We start from the raw sequence: 18,658 nt of genomic DNA, 5'->3' as shown, positions 1-18,658 counted from the left end.
ACCGAGCCTAACCTGGTTATGCCTTGCTCGCATAACCCTATTCATGTATATACGTAATCCATGTATTACGTTCTTTCGGTGATTTATCCTGGTGATATATACCAGGTCTAACCCAGTTATGTCTTAAACACATAACTTCTAACATACATGCGTGTATTCAATGTTTACTACAACATATATAATCTTAGGGTAATAACCCTAACTTGCATACTATGTAATCACGCATATAATACATTTCTATATACTTAGATGACATTTACTAAGAGTATCAACCCTGACTCATGCTTTCACTGGACTCATAATATTCTAGGGTAATAACCCTAGACCGCATTAAAATTAAACTCAAGGTACTAGCTTACCGAGTCTAGTTTAATTATGCCTTAAGCGCATAATTCATAATTCCAATATATAGATATATCCGACATGGCATAGTATTACACAACATATATCACTAGGGTAATAACCCTAGGCTATTAAACCGCTCATGTTAGGGTAATAACCCTAATCCTGGTTGCAATTACTCACATATATCACATTCAACATAAGTGCCACCGCGCATACTCTACGTGCAAACTACTGTCTTACCTGTTGTCCCGCAATAACAGAGATTCCAAACCCCTGGGTGCTCCTGATCAGGTGCCGGCAATCCTAGTCACACAATCTGGGATTTCACAAATAGGGTTAATCCCCAATTTCACTTTCAAAAATATAAACATGGCATTCAAAACATAGATAATCAAATAGAGCTCGGAACGAGCTTTCCAACGATATAAAGAACATCCCAAACGGAGTCCCGAGTCAAAAGTTATGGCCAAAACAAAATTGAGAAAAACAAAATTTCTCACTGCCAAACCCAGTCGCGACGGCCAAAAATCCCGTCGCGACGACTGGGTTCAGAACACCCCAAAACTCCATTTTTAAGGCCTAAACATGCCAACTTTTCTTAGATTTCGAACCCCAACCAAACAATGGGTAAAAACGCATATTAAGGCTCAAAAATCACAACTCAAATGCATCTAAATCCCAGAATTTTGATTGCATAAAAAAAATCACAAAATTCATGCACAACCATGGCAAAACCAAGCTCTTGAACAAGAGTTCACTTCCAACAACTCAACCCAATTTCAGCCATGAAAATATCCCAAAAACACATGAATCCACTCTGGAAAATAACCTATAATCAAAATCCATGCTCAACAATAAAATTCTCAACCAAATCATGCAATCACACACTCAATTCATCAACATCACAATAACATCTAAGAACATGCAATCACAAGAAGAACACAACTCAAGACATGCTTTTACCACCATAAAATTCAAGAAGAAACTCAATTAGAAAATCTGTAAAAACTACCTCAATTCACACCAAAGCAAGAGCAATAATCTTCCTCCAAACTCTAGCTCCAAATCAAGCCAAAACCAAGATTTTCCTTCCAAAATCCAAGTTGAATGCAAAGAGGGTTTTGAGTGAAAAAGAGAGAGAGGGGTCGGGTGAGACAAAGAGAAAGAACCCAGAATTTCTTTCATTTACTGTCTAAAATCAATTTGGTTCAAGTAAATCACTTATGGTCAAATGACCATTTTGCCCTTAGGGCTTAAAACATACATATTCACTCACATGGGCAATTTAGCCATTTTATTCACACATAAATCCAATATAATTTCAGATTATTCATCAATAATAAGAATGCCAATTATTTCAATCCCAAATGAATTTCGGGCCCGAACCCGGTTCGGCCCGAAACACCCGGTTGTGACTATACCGCGCCAACCTGTCAGAACACACCTGAAAAGACAACACATGCATACTATATAATAATATAGTTCTATTAAGCACGTAATTAAATTAATCTCAACAATTTACCCTTCTCGGGTCATAATTACCAAAATGCCCCTAGCTCACCAACGGGGTCTTTAACATTTTAAATTTCATATAATTTCACATATATTGAACTATATAATAATATAATTCCTCAATTAACTCATAATTATCTAATTAGGGCTTTGCTAATCCTTTTTCTTAATTCCGGGTATTACAGTAGTATTTTTAAGTATAAATTGAAAAAAAAAATTATCACGATAATAATAAATAAATCAAATATTTTTTAAAACAATAACTAACGAAAATATTATAACTTAGGAAGTTAATGACAATATTATAACTTAAATAAAAAATATATTCATTAATTATTATCTGTCATCTTAAATTTATATAATTGTTAACATAGATTAGAAAAAAATTGACAAATTTTTTTACATAGTATTTTTTTTTTCAAAAGTGCTAAAATATATCACTTCAATAGAGATGTTCTTATAATCAAATAGTACTTTATGTTAACTAACGAGGTGAGAAAACTTATTTGTTATATGGAGATAAAAGAGTTAAAATTGATATTGTGTCAAAATTTAAATAAATTTATTTTAATTTTTGTAAAAAAGGTCTCGTTTAAATATGGCGAAGTAAAAAAAAAATATTGTTTATTCCCTTAAGCCTCTCAACACCTTGAGACGCCTCTACGGGTCCAAGTTGGGGTTCGGGTTCAACGCTGAGTCAGGGGTTTTGGTTTGGGTTCAGGCTTTGGGGTCGTGTCTAGGGTCAGGTCCGAGAATTCAAGGCCAGTCCAGGCCTACACTTTATGAGGGCCCAATATAAAAAATAAAAGGTATTATTAGGTTTTTATTTAAGTAAAATTAAATGTATTGTAAACAAAAAATATTCACAGCTTGGTCGGAGTGCATGACACATTAAACAATGGTAGGGTTCTAGTCCCACAACACTCTTTTTTTTTTTTTTTTTTTTTTTTTTTTCTTTTATAATATATATATTTCTAAGAGTGAGGACCTCAAAATTTAAATAGCCTTTGGCCTATATATTCCCAGGGTCAGCCTTGGGTCTGGGTCCAGGTCCGGAGTTCGGGACCGAGACCAGGGTAGGGGTCTCCGACCCCAGAATATTTGTAAATATTATAATAAAAGCTATTACGGATGACTTAAATAATACGATCCATATTGTATTAAAATTTATGGCTGTAATAATTAATACAACTATAATATTTTATTTAAATATAATATTACTTGTTATTTAATATAATTCGACATGTATGCTGCCTACCAAACGAGTCCTTATAGAATTATATGATATAATAAGATCGATGAAAAGAAATGTAATGACATAATAGAAACATGATGAGAAAAATATTAAATTAATGATTTATCTTATAACTCCCACGTTAATGTTTATATGTGAGTAATTTGTGGGTATTTATATTATACTCAATAGTTACTAAAAAATTATTTTCCTAAACTTATGCATTTCAAAATTAAAAAAATATGACCACTTTACATTAGACCCAAAAATACTCCTCTCATTTTTCAAACCTCAACTCTCTCTCTTCCTCTATCTCTCTCGTTGTTCTCTCATCATCTCACCCTCACTAAATCACCAAATCACCACCACCGAGCACCAAATCACCGCGTACCTAAACCACTGACCACCGTGAGACCCGACTCCAACCCTCTACCACTGAGCTTCGAACGGAGATATCGAAGGCAAGCCTTCAGATCTTTTTTTTTCGTCGGATGTGATTTGGGCAAAATCTGTGTTTGAGGTTTGATTTCGTCGGGTCGGATGCAGCCCGATGCAGGCCCGACACGGTCAGATGATATCACACGAAAATTGAGGAAGACAAAGGCCCGATGGGTCCGATGGTGGGCCCGATGCCTATGTAAAAAAATAGAATTTGATATGGCCCGATGGGCCCGATAGTGGGCACGATGGTGGGCCCGATGCTTGTGTAAAAAAATAGAATTTTTTATATAGCCCGATGGGCTCGATAGTGGGAACGATGGTGGGCCCGATGGGGCCCGATGGCTCGACAGTGTAGTGAAATAAAAGAGAGAAGAAGAGAGAGGGGGTTGACGTAAATAGGGGGTATTTTAGGGATATTATAAAATGTGTCATATTCCACAAATATCAAATATTATGAGTTTAGGGAAATTTTTTTAAGTATATGTAAGCATAAAAAAATCAAATTTCCCTTACTAAATCATAATTTAATAATAAAGTTTTGATAATTAGATAAATACTATATTCAGTGATATTTTTTTATATATAAAAAATATTGTTAGTTGCCTATTTCAGATGGATACTCGGGCCTAGGATGAAGATGTAGTAAGAGATCTCTTTGTGGCTCTTGACCAAGACTTGATATTTAGCATTCAACTTAGTGACTCTACTGTTAGAGATGGTTGAAGTTGGAAGTTTGAGTCTTGTAGCCAGTATTCAATTAAAAGTGCCTATAAGTTCTTGCAGGAAACAAAAGGAGCTTGAAGTGTGGATGACAATACAGGTTTTTGGAAGACTTTATGGTTGTTGAATGTTCCTCCAAAGGTCAATAACTTCTTGTAGCCAGTATTCAATTAAAAGTGCCTATAAGTTCTTGCAGGAAACAAAAGGAGCTTGAAGTGTGGATGACAATACAGGTTTTTGGAAGACTTTATGGTTGTTGAATGTTCCTCCAAAGGTCAATAACTTCTTATGGAGAGCTGCATCGGGTGTCCTTCCAACGTGTTTTTAGCTTCAAAAACGTCATGTCCCTGTTCATGTTGCTTGTCCTTTGTGCAATGTTGCTTCAAAAACTGTGTATCACGCCTTGGTGGAGTGTGAGTTTGCTACTGCTGCCTGGAATCGCAGCTCGGTGGATGTTGGGGGCGGCTCACCAACATTTAGCAGTTGGCTATACTGCTGTTATGGGACGTGTTAGTGAGATGGAGGAAGCGGCTGTGGTGAGTTGGGCTATTTGGCGTGCACGGAATGATTTTGTTTGGCAACAAAAGAGTTGGGTTGCATCAAATATTGTTGCATCAGCGAAAAACATGCTTGATCAGTATAAATGTGCTCAAGGCAGAAAGGGTCTTTCTTTGTCTCCTTTGAATGAAGGGGTGCGACATTCTGAGCATTGGTATGCACTTATGTTACAAGTTAATGTTGATGGGGCTTTGTTTGATCAGGAGGGTCGGTTTGGTGTGGGTTGCGTAGCTCGGGATCATCATGGTAATATGCTAGAAGCTTTCACTAAGGGAAAGATTGGGAGTGTTCAACCTAAAATTACAGAAATAATAGGCATCAAAGAAGCTTTAAGTTGGATTGCACATCATCCATGGGACCACGTTATTTTGGAAACTGATAGCTTAGTCTGTGTCAAAGCTATCAAAGTAATTTTATATGATTTCTCAATTTGGTTTACTTTTTCAAGATGTCTGTAATTTGCTTTTAGTTTTTTCATATATTGAGTTGTGTTTTGTTAAACGATCTGCATACAAGTTGGCTCATTGTTTGGTAAAAGACTCTTGTTTCTCTACAGGTTGTGTGCTTTAATTAGAGGATTGTTCTGCCGAAGCACGTTTTATTGTTTTGAACGAAATTCTTAATTAATAAAGTTTTTGATTTTTATTAAAAAAAAAATGATTCACGTTTAGTAATTAGACATTAATTTTCATGAGAATTTTTTTTCTGAGTTATATTGTTAAGGACCTACTTTTTTTAGCAATATATATACACTTACTCTTATATGTAAATAAGGCATTTGTGACTTCCTTTCATACTTTCTAGTTCATAGAATCATTGATTAAAGTAGTAACAATGATAATAAAAAGACTATAAAAGTAAAATAAAATGTCTATCTATTGTTATTATATGTTTGTTTTTTTTTTCCAATGAAAATTCTTTTTCTATGAGTGATTTGTGATTGTAATACAAAAATATATGAGTATGTATATTGAAAAATTTAAGTGTGTTTTTAGTATTTTGGATAAAGTTGGAAATTGCAATACTTCTTTGATAATTTTTTAATTTTTTTAAATAATTTTGAATGGTGGAAATATAATAATCTAAACTGTTTAATTTTGCTTGTTCCAAAAAATATTACATAAAAAGAAATATTTGATATATTAATTTAAGTAGGTTAAATATATCATAAAAATCACAAGACCTTAAAATGAGATCAAATATTCAGAAGAAAAAAAAGACATCAAATATATAAATATATAGGGAAAATTACATCTACACACTAAATTATGATCTAATTTATAAAAATATCGTTAGTCATTATACTTTAAGATATATAACGTAATTTCAAAAAATATATATATAAATAACGTAGACTAAGGTATTGAATTTCACGTTATAACACACACGAGAGTAAATTCCTTCTCTCTCTTAATTTATCTCACTTTTATTGGTCTTTAATTCTTTTTATTGGTCATGTTATAACATTTCATATATCTCATATATATACTAGGTGATTGTTACGTGCCAAGCCACGTAGTGTTAGTTTTATTTAATATTTTAGTTTTTTATTTTAATTAATAATTAAAATAGTATAATTATTTGAACAATTTGTTTTATAAAAATAAAATATGTGTCAGTATATTTAGTAAGTAAAACATAGTTGTGTTATAATAATGTATGTTATTAATAGTAAAATGTACATTAATCTTCTAATTGAAAAAAGTTCTATTATCTCATTTCATATTTAATAATAGCTACACAACTATATATTTATAGACTTTCACATTCTTTGCAAATTACTAATAAGTTTCAATAATATTTTCATATTCTAATATTTTTCAACCTTCTCCTCTCGGTGGTAAAATTAAAAATAAAACTAAAAATAAGCACAAACATATAAGGTAAATACTCATATACAGTCTCACATTTATATTATCTTTTCTAGACATTTTATCTATATTACACTTTTTTAAAAGATAAATAAAAAAAATTATTAATATTCTCCCAAGATAGGTTTGTTAGAGAGAGAGATGGGGGTAAGATGATTTTTTTAATTTAAAAAGAGATTATTAATATTTAAAAGATTGTTTAATTTTTTGGGTTTAATTATTGGGTTTATTTATTAACGGGAGATCAAACGTAATCGTTAAATTTAACAGAATATTCTTCTATTTTTTAAGTATATTCTGTTAAACGAAGAAATGTCGTTAGATAGGCACTTTTAATATATAAAGATATAATATTGATAATATTGTGAACTAAATATATTTTAAAATACATTAATATACAAACTAAATAGTATACAAAATAAAAATAATAATTACTAAAGTTTTTAGAATAATATAATTTTGTTAATATAACCTTAATAATTTGCAAACATTATTTTTTATTATTACTTGATATTAGTTTTTAAGATATTAAGAATACTCTTAAAGTAATTGATTAGTTGATAATAGCATGCCTTAAAATTTCAATATTTTTTATTGCTTTCATATCAAGTGTTAGATGTTCACCATTAATAACATTTTTTAAAACTGATATGTTTACAATTATTAATGGTATTTATAATTTTCTTTTTATTTTCAAACTAAATATTGAATATATTCATGATATTGGTTTACAAAACTGATATACATATTAAGCATAGATCATGTAGGAAATAGCTAGCATTCCCGAGATGCCCCCTACACCCAACACCCAACGTGCAGATTTGAGGGGTAAATTCGTCTTTTTAATTTGGTGCGGATCCAAAGGGAATATGCTTTCCCAAAACCGAATATGCCCCTTTGAATATCAGATTTTATCTTTTCAAAAATCTGATGCCTTTATTTAATATAAAAGCTTTCTTTTCTTTTCCTAGAAAACCCTAGCACACTTATTTCCTTCTTCAAACAAATGCAGCCGCCCAACACACTCCTCTTCTCTCCTTCTTCTCTTTTCTTTGAACAGCAAGCAAAACCCTAGCAAAGCTTCTTCACCTCCTTCTTCTACAGCCCAGCCGAAAACACCTTCTTCCTTTCTTTCTCCTTGCTGCAGCAACAACAACCCAGCCAAGCTTCCTCTTCTCCTTCCCTTCAACCTTCTTGCTGCAGATATAAAACCCAGCCGAGACACCCTTTTCTTCAAGCTATGGTTGTAGCTTTCATGGCTGTAACTAGTTTTCTTTCAAAACCTGCAACACAAAGAGAAACCCGAAACACTAGTAACAACAAAGATCTAAAATGATCTTTGTTGGTTATAGAAAAGAAAACCCGAAAACACTACAGAAAAATAAAGGAGAACACAACAAAGTTTGATCTCGGAGTTCCCCTTGAAATCAAGAGTACATCTCCGTCAAGCTTCCCTCAAAGACGCTTGATTCTTCACTATGATTGTCAAAACCGGTTACAAGTTCATGGAGATTCCATGCTACAAATCACAGCAGGTAATCTCTTTCTCTTCTCTTTATTTCTCTTTGTTTTCTTACAATATCTCTCACTAACTCTCTATATTTTGCTCTCTTGTTTCTGAGGTGGGTTACAAGAGAAAATCACAGCTGCTGCCCTTTTTTTTCCCTCTGCTGGCCGAAATGATTGTGTTGTACAAAGTGGAAGGTTGAACCACTTATTTATAATGTTTTTGTTGTTGCTGGCTGTGTTGTTTGAACTGAGAAATAACTATATTCTGTTGAGATATTTTTCCTTGAATAGCTGAGAGTTTGTTAGAGTCTTGATATATATTGTTTGCTTCCTTTTATTGTAAAGAAATAAAAGACCTAAGCCTAGGAAAACAGAACCGACAACTCTATGAGTTATAATGGTCTGTTGAGGCTTTATAAAGAGGTCTAATTTATTTTCCTTGTAACTTTATTTATGGGACAATAGTATGGGAATTTATCCAACAAATTCCACCTAAATTTCCATACGAGCAGTCCAAAAAAATTTTCTGCCTTTGCTTTATTTACTTGTTGCTGTCTTTGAGGGTCATTGCTTGAATATGTGTCCATTTACCATCCTGTGTCAACTCCCAACAGGTTCATACAATGTTTGAACTTGTTGAGAGTGACCACCTTAGTTCCCATATCTGCTGGGTTCTCCTCAGTAGGAACTTTTTCCACTTGTATTTCACCTTGAGTCACCTTGTCCCTTATAAAGTGGTATTTAATCTCTATATGTTTAGTTCGGTCATGGAACACAGGGTTCCTACATAAGTGTACACAGCTTTGACTGTCTGAGTACACTCTAGGAACCTCTTTAAGTAACTTGATCTCTGTCAAAAGTCCTTTCATCCATATGGCTTCTTTAATAGCTTCTGTGGTTGATATGTACTCCGATTCTGTTGTTGAAAGTGCAACCACAGGTTGGAGTTGGGCTTTCCAACTCACACAGTTTCCTCCAAGTAGGAACATGTAAGATGAAGTAGACTTTCTGCTGTCTCTGTCCCCGGCATAGTCGGCATCGCTGTATCCTTCTATGTTGGTGCTGAACTTCTGTTGCTTGTAGATTAGTCCAACCTTAGGTGTTCCTACTAGGTACCTGAAAACCCATTTCATTGCAAGCCAATGAATCTTTCCTGGGTTTGCCATGTATTTGCTCAAGGTACTTATGGCAAAGGCCAGATCTGGCCTTGTACAAACCATTAAGTACATAATAGTCCCAACAGCACTTGAGTAAGGCACTTTACTCATTGCTTCCTTCTCTGCTTCAGTCTTAGGACATTGTTCCTTTGTCAAAGTGTACTGGCTAGTTATTGGCTGAGAAGTTTTCTTTGAATCTTTCATTGAAAACTTCTCTATAATCTTTTGAATGTAGTCCTCTTGTGTCAAGAATAACTTGCCCAACTTTCTGTCCCTCTTTATAGTGATACCCAGTATCTTAGATGCTATCCCCAAGTCTTTCATCTCAAACTCAGCCTTGAGTTGCTTCTTCATCTCATCCACTTGAGATCTTTCCTTGCTTATGATAAGCATGTCATCTACATAAAGTAACAAGTAGATGACCGTGTTGATGTCAGTTCCTTTGTGATAGAAACATGCATCATAGTAACTCCTTGAGAAACCTTGTTTCATCATAAAGGTGTCAAACCTTTTATTCCACTGCCTAGGGGATTGCTTGAGTCCATACAAGGACTTAACCAGTTTACAAACATGGTTAGGTTTTCCCTTCTCTACATACCCTTCTGGTTGGGTCATGTATATTTCTTCTTCCAGTTCCCCATGGAGAAAGGCAGTGGTAACATCCATCTGATCTATCTCCATGTCAAACTAAGTAGTTAAGCTTAGGACCACTCTAATCGTTTTATACTTCACCACCGGAGAGAAAATCTCATTGAAGTCAATACCTCCTTTTGTGTGAAACCTTTAGCCACTAGCCTAGCCTTGAACCTTATAGGCTCATCTTTAGATCTTCCTTCCTTGTGCTTGAACAACCACTTACAAGACACAATACTTTTACCCTCGGGTTTTGGTACCACAACCCAAGTCTTATTCTTCTTGAGAGATCCCATCTCATCATCCATGGCCTTATTCCACTCCTTAGAATTCTTTCCATTTACTGCCTCATTATAAGTCTTGGGTTCCATATCATCCATTTCCAAATCTGTTAGAAGAGCATAAGCCAATTTTTCACTCCAAATGTTGTAGCTGAATTTCTGATTAGGCTTCGGAGTCCTCTTAGATCTGTCCCTTGTCAACTGATAGTTTGTAAGGTCCTCTTCGGTGTCTTCATCCCTGATCTCTTGTTGAGCATCAGTTCTTCCCCCTTGACCATTGTTCATGGGCTGCTAGCTTTGGTTAGGTTCCACCTGAACCATTCCCGGTGTGTCTTCATTTTGTTCCACCTGATTAGAACTGGTTTTAACTTCTAGGTTTGTACCTGCAGGGTTAGTATCTTCCATTCCTGCACTAGACTTTTCATTAGGTAAACAAGGAAAAATATTTTCTTGGAATATAACATCTCTACTATTCATAGTTTTAAATCCCCCTTTTTCCTTTACCCAAAGTCTATACCCTTTTACCCCTTCGGGGTACCCTAAGAAAACACACTTTAAAGCCCTAGGTTCAAGTTTTCCTATGCTTTGATGTGCATAAGCTGCACATCCAAAAACTTTCACATGAGAAAGGTTTGGAGGTTTACCTGACCATTTCTCCTCGGGAGTTTTACCTTCAGTTGCTCTTGATGGGCTTCTATTTATTAGTTGAACTGCTGTCAAGGCAGCTTCTCCCCAAAACCCTTGAGATAATCCTGACTGAAGTAGCATACACCTTACTTTGTTTAGTATGGTGCGGTTCATTCTTTCAGCCACCCCGTTTTGCTGAGGTGTAATCCTCACTGTTCTATGTCGCTGCAAGCCATTTTCTTTACAATAGAGGTCAAATTCATTGTTACAAAATTCCAAATCATTATCAGTTCTTATAGTTTTCAGCTTTTCATTAGTTAAGTTCTCAACCAATAATTTCCAATGTTTGAATTTTGTAAAAGCATCATTTTTATTCTTAAGTAGATATATCCATACTTTCCTAGAATAATCATCTACTATAGATAAGAAATAAGAACAACCACCATGAGTGCTGATTTTTTCTGGACCCCATAAATCAGAATGTACATACTCAAGTATTCTTTTAGAGTTGTGAGTACCTGCTGTGAACTTTAATCTGTGATGCTTTCCAAGTATGCAATGTTCACAAAAGTCTAGTTTACTCACTTTATCCTTACCCAACAGTTGTTGCTCACTCATGAGATGCAAGCCTCGCTCACTTATATGCCCTAATCTTCTGTGCCATAGAGTAGCTGTCTCTTCTTCTTTGTCGTTGTGAGTTGTAATGTTACAGCTTGAAATAGGAGAGCCTTGTAGGTAGTAAAGTCCACCATTTTTTATTCCTTTCATGATTGTTAATGCTCCTCTACTAAGCTTCATATGACCTGCCTCTACCTTACTCACAACACCCAAATCATCAAGCACACTAATAGAAATTAAATTTCTAGAAAGATTAGGCACATACCTCACTGCTGTTAGGGTTCTTACTATCCCATCATACATTTTAAATCTGATAGATCCCGAGCCTTTAATCTCACGAGTCTGATTGTTTCCAAGGATTACTTTTCCTCCTTTGATTCCCTATAATCAAACATATAACTCTTGTCATTAGTCATATGAAAAGTACAACCTGAATCTAAAATCCAATCATCTTTAAAAGATGATGCAGCAATGTATACTTCACCACTATCAACACTCTCATAACCATCACCATAATTAGCTTGGTTATTTTTATGAAAATTAGGTTTAGAGTTAGAATTTTCTCCCTGTCCTTTATATTTATTTGGTTTGCCTTTGTTTAGAAAATAACAATCTCTCTTAAAATGCCCTGGCTTGCCACAGTTGTAGCATCCCGTAGGATCAGTTGGTTCTTTTGAGTTTGATCTTCCCTTGTTGTGACTCTTTCCTTTGTGGTGATCTCTACTGTGACTTTTACTTTTGTAGTGTCCATGTTTTCTTTGATTGGGTCTCCCTCTACTGAAGTTTACTTCTCCATTAGAACCTCCATGCTTCTCATTCTTGATCTCCAAGTCTTTTGACTTCAAGGCTGAAATTACTTCTTCTAAAGTAATTTCTGTCCTACCATATTTAATGGCATTCTTCACTTCTTTGTAGGATTCGGGTAATGAGTTTAAGATGATGATGGCTTGGTTCTCATCACTTAAAGCCTCATTTTCACCAGAATTAGCCAATTCAATATGTAACCTTAGAAATTCATCTAGGTTTTCATCAAGAGTCTTGCTAGTGCTCATCTTGAAACCAAATATCCTTTCTTTAAGAAAAATCTTGTTGATTAAAGATTTCTTTTGAAACTGATCTTCAAGCTTTTTCCATATTTTTGCTGGTGTATCTTCTTTATCAACTAACCTGATAATAGCATCAGACAAGTTAAAAATGATTAAACCAGTAGCAGTTTCAAGAAGTTCTTCTTGTGTACATTTAGAAGTATTTTCTGGCCATTCTATGGGTTCACTAAGAATCCTAAGTAATTTGTTATGAGCAAGAAGAGCTCTAATCTTCTTCCTCCAAATCCTATAGTCCCCCGATCCATCAAACTTGTCAACATCCACTCTAATATTACTCATGTTTAATTGTTATAACAAGATAATAAAAGTAAGAATGTAACAAGACAAAGTTTAGGTTAGAGTTTTCCTTTTCTTGATAATTTCAGATTTTGCTTCTTAAATATTTTGATGATCTTTCTTGTTTCTTGACGTTGTTTCCAGGTGTTGTTGAATCTTCTTGCTTCCCCGAGCTCTGATACCACTGTAGGAAATAGCTAGCATTCCCGAGATGCCCCCTACACCCAACACCCAACGTTCAGATTTGAGGGGTAAATTTGTCTTTTTAATTTGGTGCGGATCCAAAGGGAATATGCTTTCACAAAACCGAATATGCCCCTTTGAATATCAGATTTTATCTTTTCAAAAATCTGATGCCTTTATTTAATATAAAAGCTTTCTTTTCTTTTCCTAGAAAACCCTAGCACACTTATTTCCTTCTTCAAACAAATGCAGCCGCCCAACACACTCCTCTTCTCTCCTTCTTCTCTTTTCTTTGAACAGCAAGCAAAACCCTAGTAAAGCTTCTTCACCTCCTTCTTCTACAGCCCAGCCGAAAACACCTTCTTCCTTTCTTTCTCCTTGCTGCAGCAACAACAACCCAGCCGAGCTTCCTCTTCTCCTTCCCTTCAACCTTCTTGCTGCAGATATAAAACCCAGCCGAGACACCCTTTTCTTCAAGCTATGGTTGTAGCTTTCATGGCTGTAACTAGTTTTCTTTCAAAACCTGCAACACAAAGAGAAACTCGAAACACTAGTAACAACAAAGATCTAAAATGATCTTTGTTGGTTATAGAAAAGAAAACCCGAAAACACTACAGAAAAATAAAGGAGAACACAACAAAGTTTGATCTCGGAGTTCCCCTTGAAATCAAGAGTACATCTCCGTCAAGCTTTCCTCAAAGACGCTTGATTCTTCACTATGATTGTCAAAACCGGTTACAAGTTCATGGAGATTCCATGCTATAAATCACAGCAGGTAATCTCTTTCTCTTCTCTTTATTTCTCTTTGTTTTCTTACAATATCTCTCACTAACTCTCTATATTTTTCTCCCTTGTTTCTGAGGTGGGTTACAAGAGAAAATCACAGCTGCTGCCCTTTTTTTTCCCTCTGCTGGCCGAAATGATTGTGTTGTACAAAGTGGAAGGTTGAACCACTTATTTATAATATTTTTGTTGTTGCTGGCTGTGTTGTTTGAACTGAGAAATAACTATATTCTGTTGAGATATTTTTCCTTGAATAGCTGAGAGTTTGTTAGAGTCTTGATATATATTGTTTGCTTCCTTTTATTGTAAAGAAATAAAAGACCTAAGCCTAGGAAAACAGAACCGACAACTCTATGAGTTATAATGGTCTGTTGAGGCTTTATAAAGAGGTCTAATTTATTTTCCTTGTAACTTTATTTATGGGACAATAGTATGGGAATTTATCCAACAGATCATACTAAGTAATTAATACATATTGTAATTTTCTTTTTATTTTCAAACTAAATATTGAATATATTCATGATATTGGTTTACAAAACTGATATACATAAGAAGCATAAATCATACTAAGTAATTAATACATAAAACATACTATTAGTTATGTTAATAAATCTATTAGTTTATTTTGACATATTGAAACAAATTTTATTTTTATTTTTGTATATTGGAACAACAATTCATTTCATTTCATATAGCCTACAATTACATATATTAATAAACTTACTATTTATCATTTGTTGGGGAGCAATATTTTATTTTTGTAATACAGAGTAAACTATAATGAAACATAATGATATAAACCAAGAAACTTATTAGTCTATTTTTCGTGTATATTGGAACAACAATTTTTTTTTTTGTTTCAAACACAATGTGTGTCTATAAAATAACAAACTAATTAGTCTATTTTTTTTTTTTCAAGTTGAGATATCAAATCTAGTTGTATACAAAACACATGATTGTAATATGTCTTATATAGTAACAATATATGTACTTGTCAAAGATTTAAATATGATGAAACTTCTTGCTCATAAATTTATTTCACATATAATATATGTCTATACTCGTATATGCCATATAAACTTATTAGTTTATTTTGACATATTGAAATAAACTATTTTCATATATGATGTTTACATAGTAGTCTTTTTATATAGCCTATTATCATATTGTAACTTTAAAATATTTAATTGATAACTTAGATGTCTACAAATTTAATTAAAATATTATGTGATTTTTTTTACTTATAATTTATTAATTTCTGGAATAGTTTTGATATATATAAAGGAAAAAATACCATAGTTACTAATGATACCAATAAGGATTGATATGGGAGAACAGGGCTAATTTTTATCAGGTTTAAATTTTTTTATTTATTTATTTGATTAAAATGGTTTGGACATGATTTTTTTCAGGCATCTTTAATTTATTGTTATGGTTATTTAGGCTGAGGTGTCACGTTAATTGTTTCAATTATTTTAGGTAATGTTATTATTGTAATTAATTTATAAATGACGTATATTATTGAAAAATTCTCATATATGTATATATATGGAACACTTTTTAATGGGTAATACCCATTGGGAACTAAAAAAATCAATAAGTTAACAATCTAATAACCTTTTATGGCAAGTTTCTAACAATTATTTTTTTTTAAAAAAAATTATATTTATTTTTTATAAAATTGGAAATAATAATGACAACTAATAGTTTGAAAAAAAAAATTATAAATTATTTTTAAAAATTAATTAAAAACTGTGAGTCTATTAATAATTTATTATTGTAAAACTAAAAATCATTTACATGTATATTAATGTGTTTTTTTATTAGGAGAATTAGAGCTTGATTGTGGAATCCAGTTGTCTTAATATTATTCATACTCTTAAAAATAAAACGCTACAATACTTCTTAGTTCTTACTTAGGCTATCATTGTTAGAGAAATATTATTATTATCCAATGATTTTTTTTTAATATTACCATGCATCATTCTCCTAGAATAACTAAAGAGGTACTATTGTTCAATATTTATATTTTTAGGATTGGAAGATGATAATCTTGTCTAGGGGTCAAATATAATTTTTTCGTGCTGAAATTCTTGTATTGGCAATTGCCATTATTCAATAATGTTTATGACACTTTTTTGTTCCTTTATTTTTTTTTTTTGTTAAAATTTTCTTCATTGGTTTTGTTCTTATAGATTTTGGTAAGCTCAAGTATTTTTTTAAAAAATAAAAACATAAAAATAATTGTTAATTATTATAAAATTAAAGATTTTAGGTTTAGAAAATTTTTTATACATTTTATATGTATTACAGTTTAAAGCTTAAAATTATTATTTTTTTTTTTTTGTTTTCAGTAATGCAATTTAGAATTCTAGTTTGAAGAAATTTTATAAAAGGATAAATATATACATTTTTCTTTTTAATCTTTAAAATAATTTTTATTAAAAAAAATAGTTTGTTAGTTTTTTTAGTGTGTTTTATTTTTTAAATAATAATTCCTTTTATCAATTTTTTATTTCTATTAATAGTTTTATCTATTTTAGGAATATAGAGAATAACAAAATAGGAAATATTAATTTTTTAATATTTAATTAATGATTATAAATATCAACCATTAGATATTTGATCCAATGGTCAAGAATAAAATACCCATATATGGATAATACACATTAAGAGTATACCCATATATATATATATATATATATTAAAATTTAAATACATGTATGAAATGATTCTTAATGGGTAATACTCATTAATGGGTAATAAACAAATTTAATTATAAATATTAATTTTAAAAATATTAAACCATTAAATATTAGTCCGATAGCGAATAATAAAAGAGAAATTTAAATTTCTATGCTTAATTTAGCTACTTAATTAAAAAAAAAATATCAAAAAATACCTTTTTTTTACACTACATAAAAAATATGTTTAGATGTAAAATATTTAAGTCGAATTCAACTTTTTTTTTTTATCACTTTTTTGCCATTTTTTTATTATTATTATTTTCAGCTGATGGACCAATCTCAACCCATATAATGTAAAAATGAGAAATTTTTCTAAATTAATCATAAAAACTCAAAATTTTTTAATATTACCCATTCATGGATAATACCCATTAAAAGTGCATCCATATAAATATATATATATATTTATAGAGATTTTTACACCTCATGTCAAAATTGACACCTTTTTTACATTTTTATCCATACACGGTTTTTTAAACTTTTTTAACTTTTACATTTTTCAATTTTACTTTTCAAAAAGTTTAATAATTACAATTTTACCTTTTCCCTTCTTCCTTACACACGTACACGCACGCCACCTCATAACTCCTTTCTTATTTTTTTTTTTTTTGAATTTTTCATTTATCTGATTCTTCCACTCTTCAAACCGAGCTTCCCACGATCACCATTATCAAGCCCTAACCAATTTCTTCTTCCCACGATCACCTTCTCCAAGCCCTCACCCACGTTTTCCTCAACCTACATTGTCATCCTCCACTATATTTTCTCTATATAAATGGCAACCACTAGAAGTGGTTCGAAATCACCATCTCCGGCGAAGAAAGTTTCTAAAAAATCGAAGAAGGCTCCAACTGTTACTTCCAAAGTCGAACCTAAGATGGGGTTAAAAAAAATTGCTAAAAATTTAGTGGCTGATGTTCCAGAGACATCGGGCACTAAGAAAAGAGCCCCTCCTGTTAAAGCCGATGCTCCTAAGACTAAGAGAGCAAAAATTTCCAAGTCTGCACGCGATGTAAGTTTCTCTTTGTTGTTTTTAAATTTTTCTTTAGTTTTTTTCTGGTTGTTTTATTTGTGGTGTTACATTTGATGATTTAAAGTTTTCCCCATTTTTTGTTCTAGGTTTCCTCAGATTCTGATTTTGAGGATGAAGTGCATGGTGAGGACCAAAAGCCCAAAGTTGAATCAAAGGTAATTTAAATTTGCTTGGTTTCATTTTATTGTGTTAATTTTTACATGAGCTTTTTAGGTCACTGGTTTAGGTGTTTTTAGGATGTTTTTATGTTTTTTTGGTGTTCTTTATGTATTTCTGTCATGTATTGTGGTTGATGTTGTTTTGTTGTTTTTATTCAGTTGTTGTTTGGTTGTTGAAAAATTGCCCAGTTCAATTCGTATTTTGTTACAGTTTTGAATTGCTTTTCCCCATTGGTTGGTTATATGTTTATTGTGAATTTGTTTTCGGTTGTTTTACACACTATTGGTATTGAGAAGCATTTTACTAATTTCAATTGCAACAAGATCTTTCAGTGTTGTTTATTCTTTAGTTTTTTATATGTTTATTGTCAGTTTTTTCTCGGTTGTTTGTCACACTACTATTATCGACTACCATTTTCGAAATTTCATAACAACGAGCTTGTACAGTGTTGTTAATATTTTAGTTATTTTTTTTTAAGTTGTGACAGTGTTGTTACTGTATTTTTTTGAAAGTTGTTTATCTCTTACATTTATCATACTGTAAGGGTTTCATAAACGTTGTTTTTAGGTTTTTTATTGGCTGTAATTTGGTTACTACATTTTTATATATTCATTGTTATTGTATCTAAGAATTGTTGCTTTTGTATTTCTTTTTTTTTGCAGGTCCATGCTAGGACCTCAGTGAAGGTTGAAGGATTTGACCTACCAAAGAAAAATCCCCCTAAGGTGTCCTTTTTTTAAAAAAAAAAAATTATTTTTATTATTTGTTTTCTGTTTTTTTTTTAGTTTTTTTTTGTTTTTGTCCTGATTTATTTTGTTTATATTGATACAGGAATGAGATTATATTTATGACCAGAAGAATCTAT

The 18,658-nt window shown here is 32.2% G+C and overlaps 1 protein-coding gene across 1 annotated transcript; it reads left to right on the top strand.

Moving 5' to 3' along the window:
- Positions 1 to 17,016: 17,016 nt before the first annotated feature.
- On the top strand, positions 17,017 to 18,590 carry LOC133029107 (uncharacterized). Its single transcript, XM_061101588.1, has 3 exons — positions 17,017 to 17,613; positions 17,721 to 17,789; positions 18,456 to 18,590. The coding sequence occupies exons 1-3, from the start codon at positions 17,377 to 17,379 to the stop codon at positions 18,531 to 18,533; spliced, it is 384 nt and encodes a 127-aa protein (XP_060957571.1). The 5' UTR covers positions 17,017 to 17,376; the 3' UTR covers positions 18,534 to 18,590.
- The last annotated feature ends 68 nt before the right edge of the window (positions 18,591 to 18,658 follow it).

This window comes from Cannabis sativa, chromosome 1 (genome assembly GCF_029168945.1).
Source record: "Cannabis sativa cultivar Pink pepper isolate KNU-18-1 chromosome 1, ASM2916894v1, whole genome shotgun sequence".
Lineage (NCBI taxonomy): Eukaryota > Viridiplantae > Streptophyta > Magnoliopsida > Rosales > Cannabaceae > Cannabis > Cannabis sativa.
This window is presented reverse-complemented; position numbering and strand designations above follow the sequence as displayed.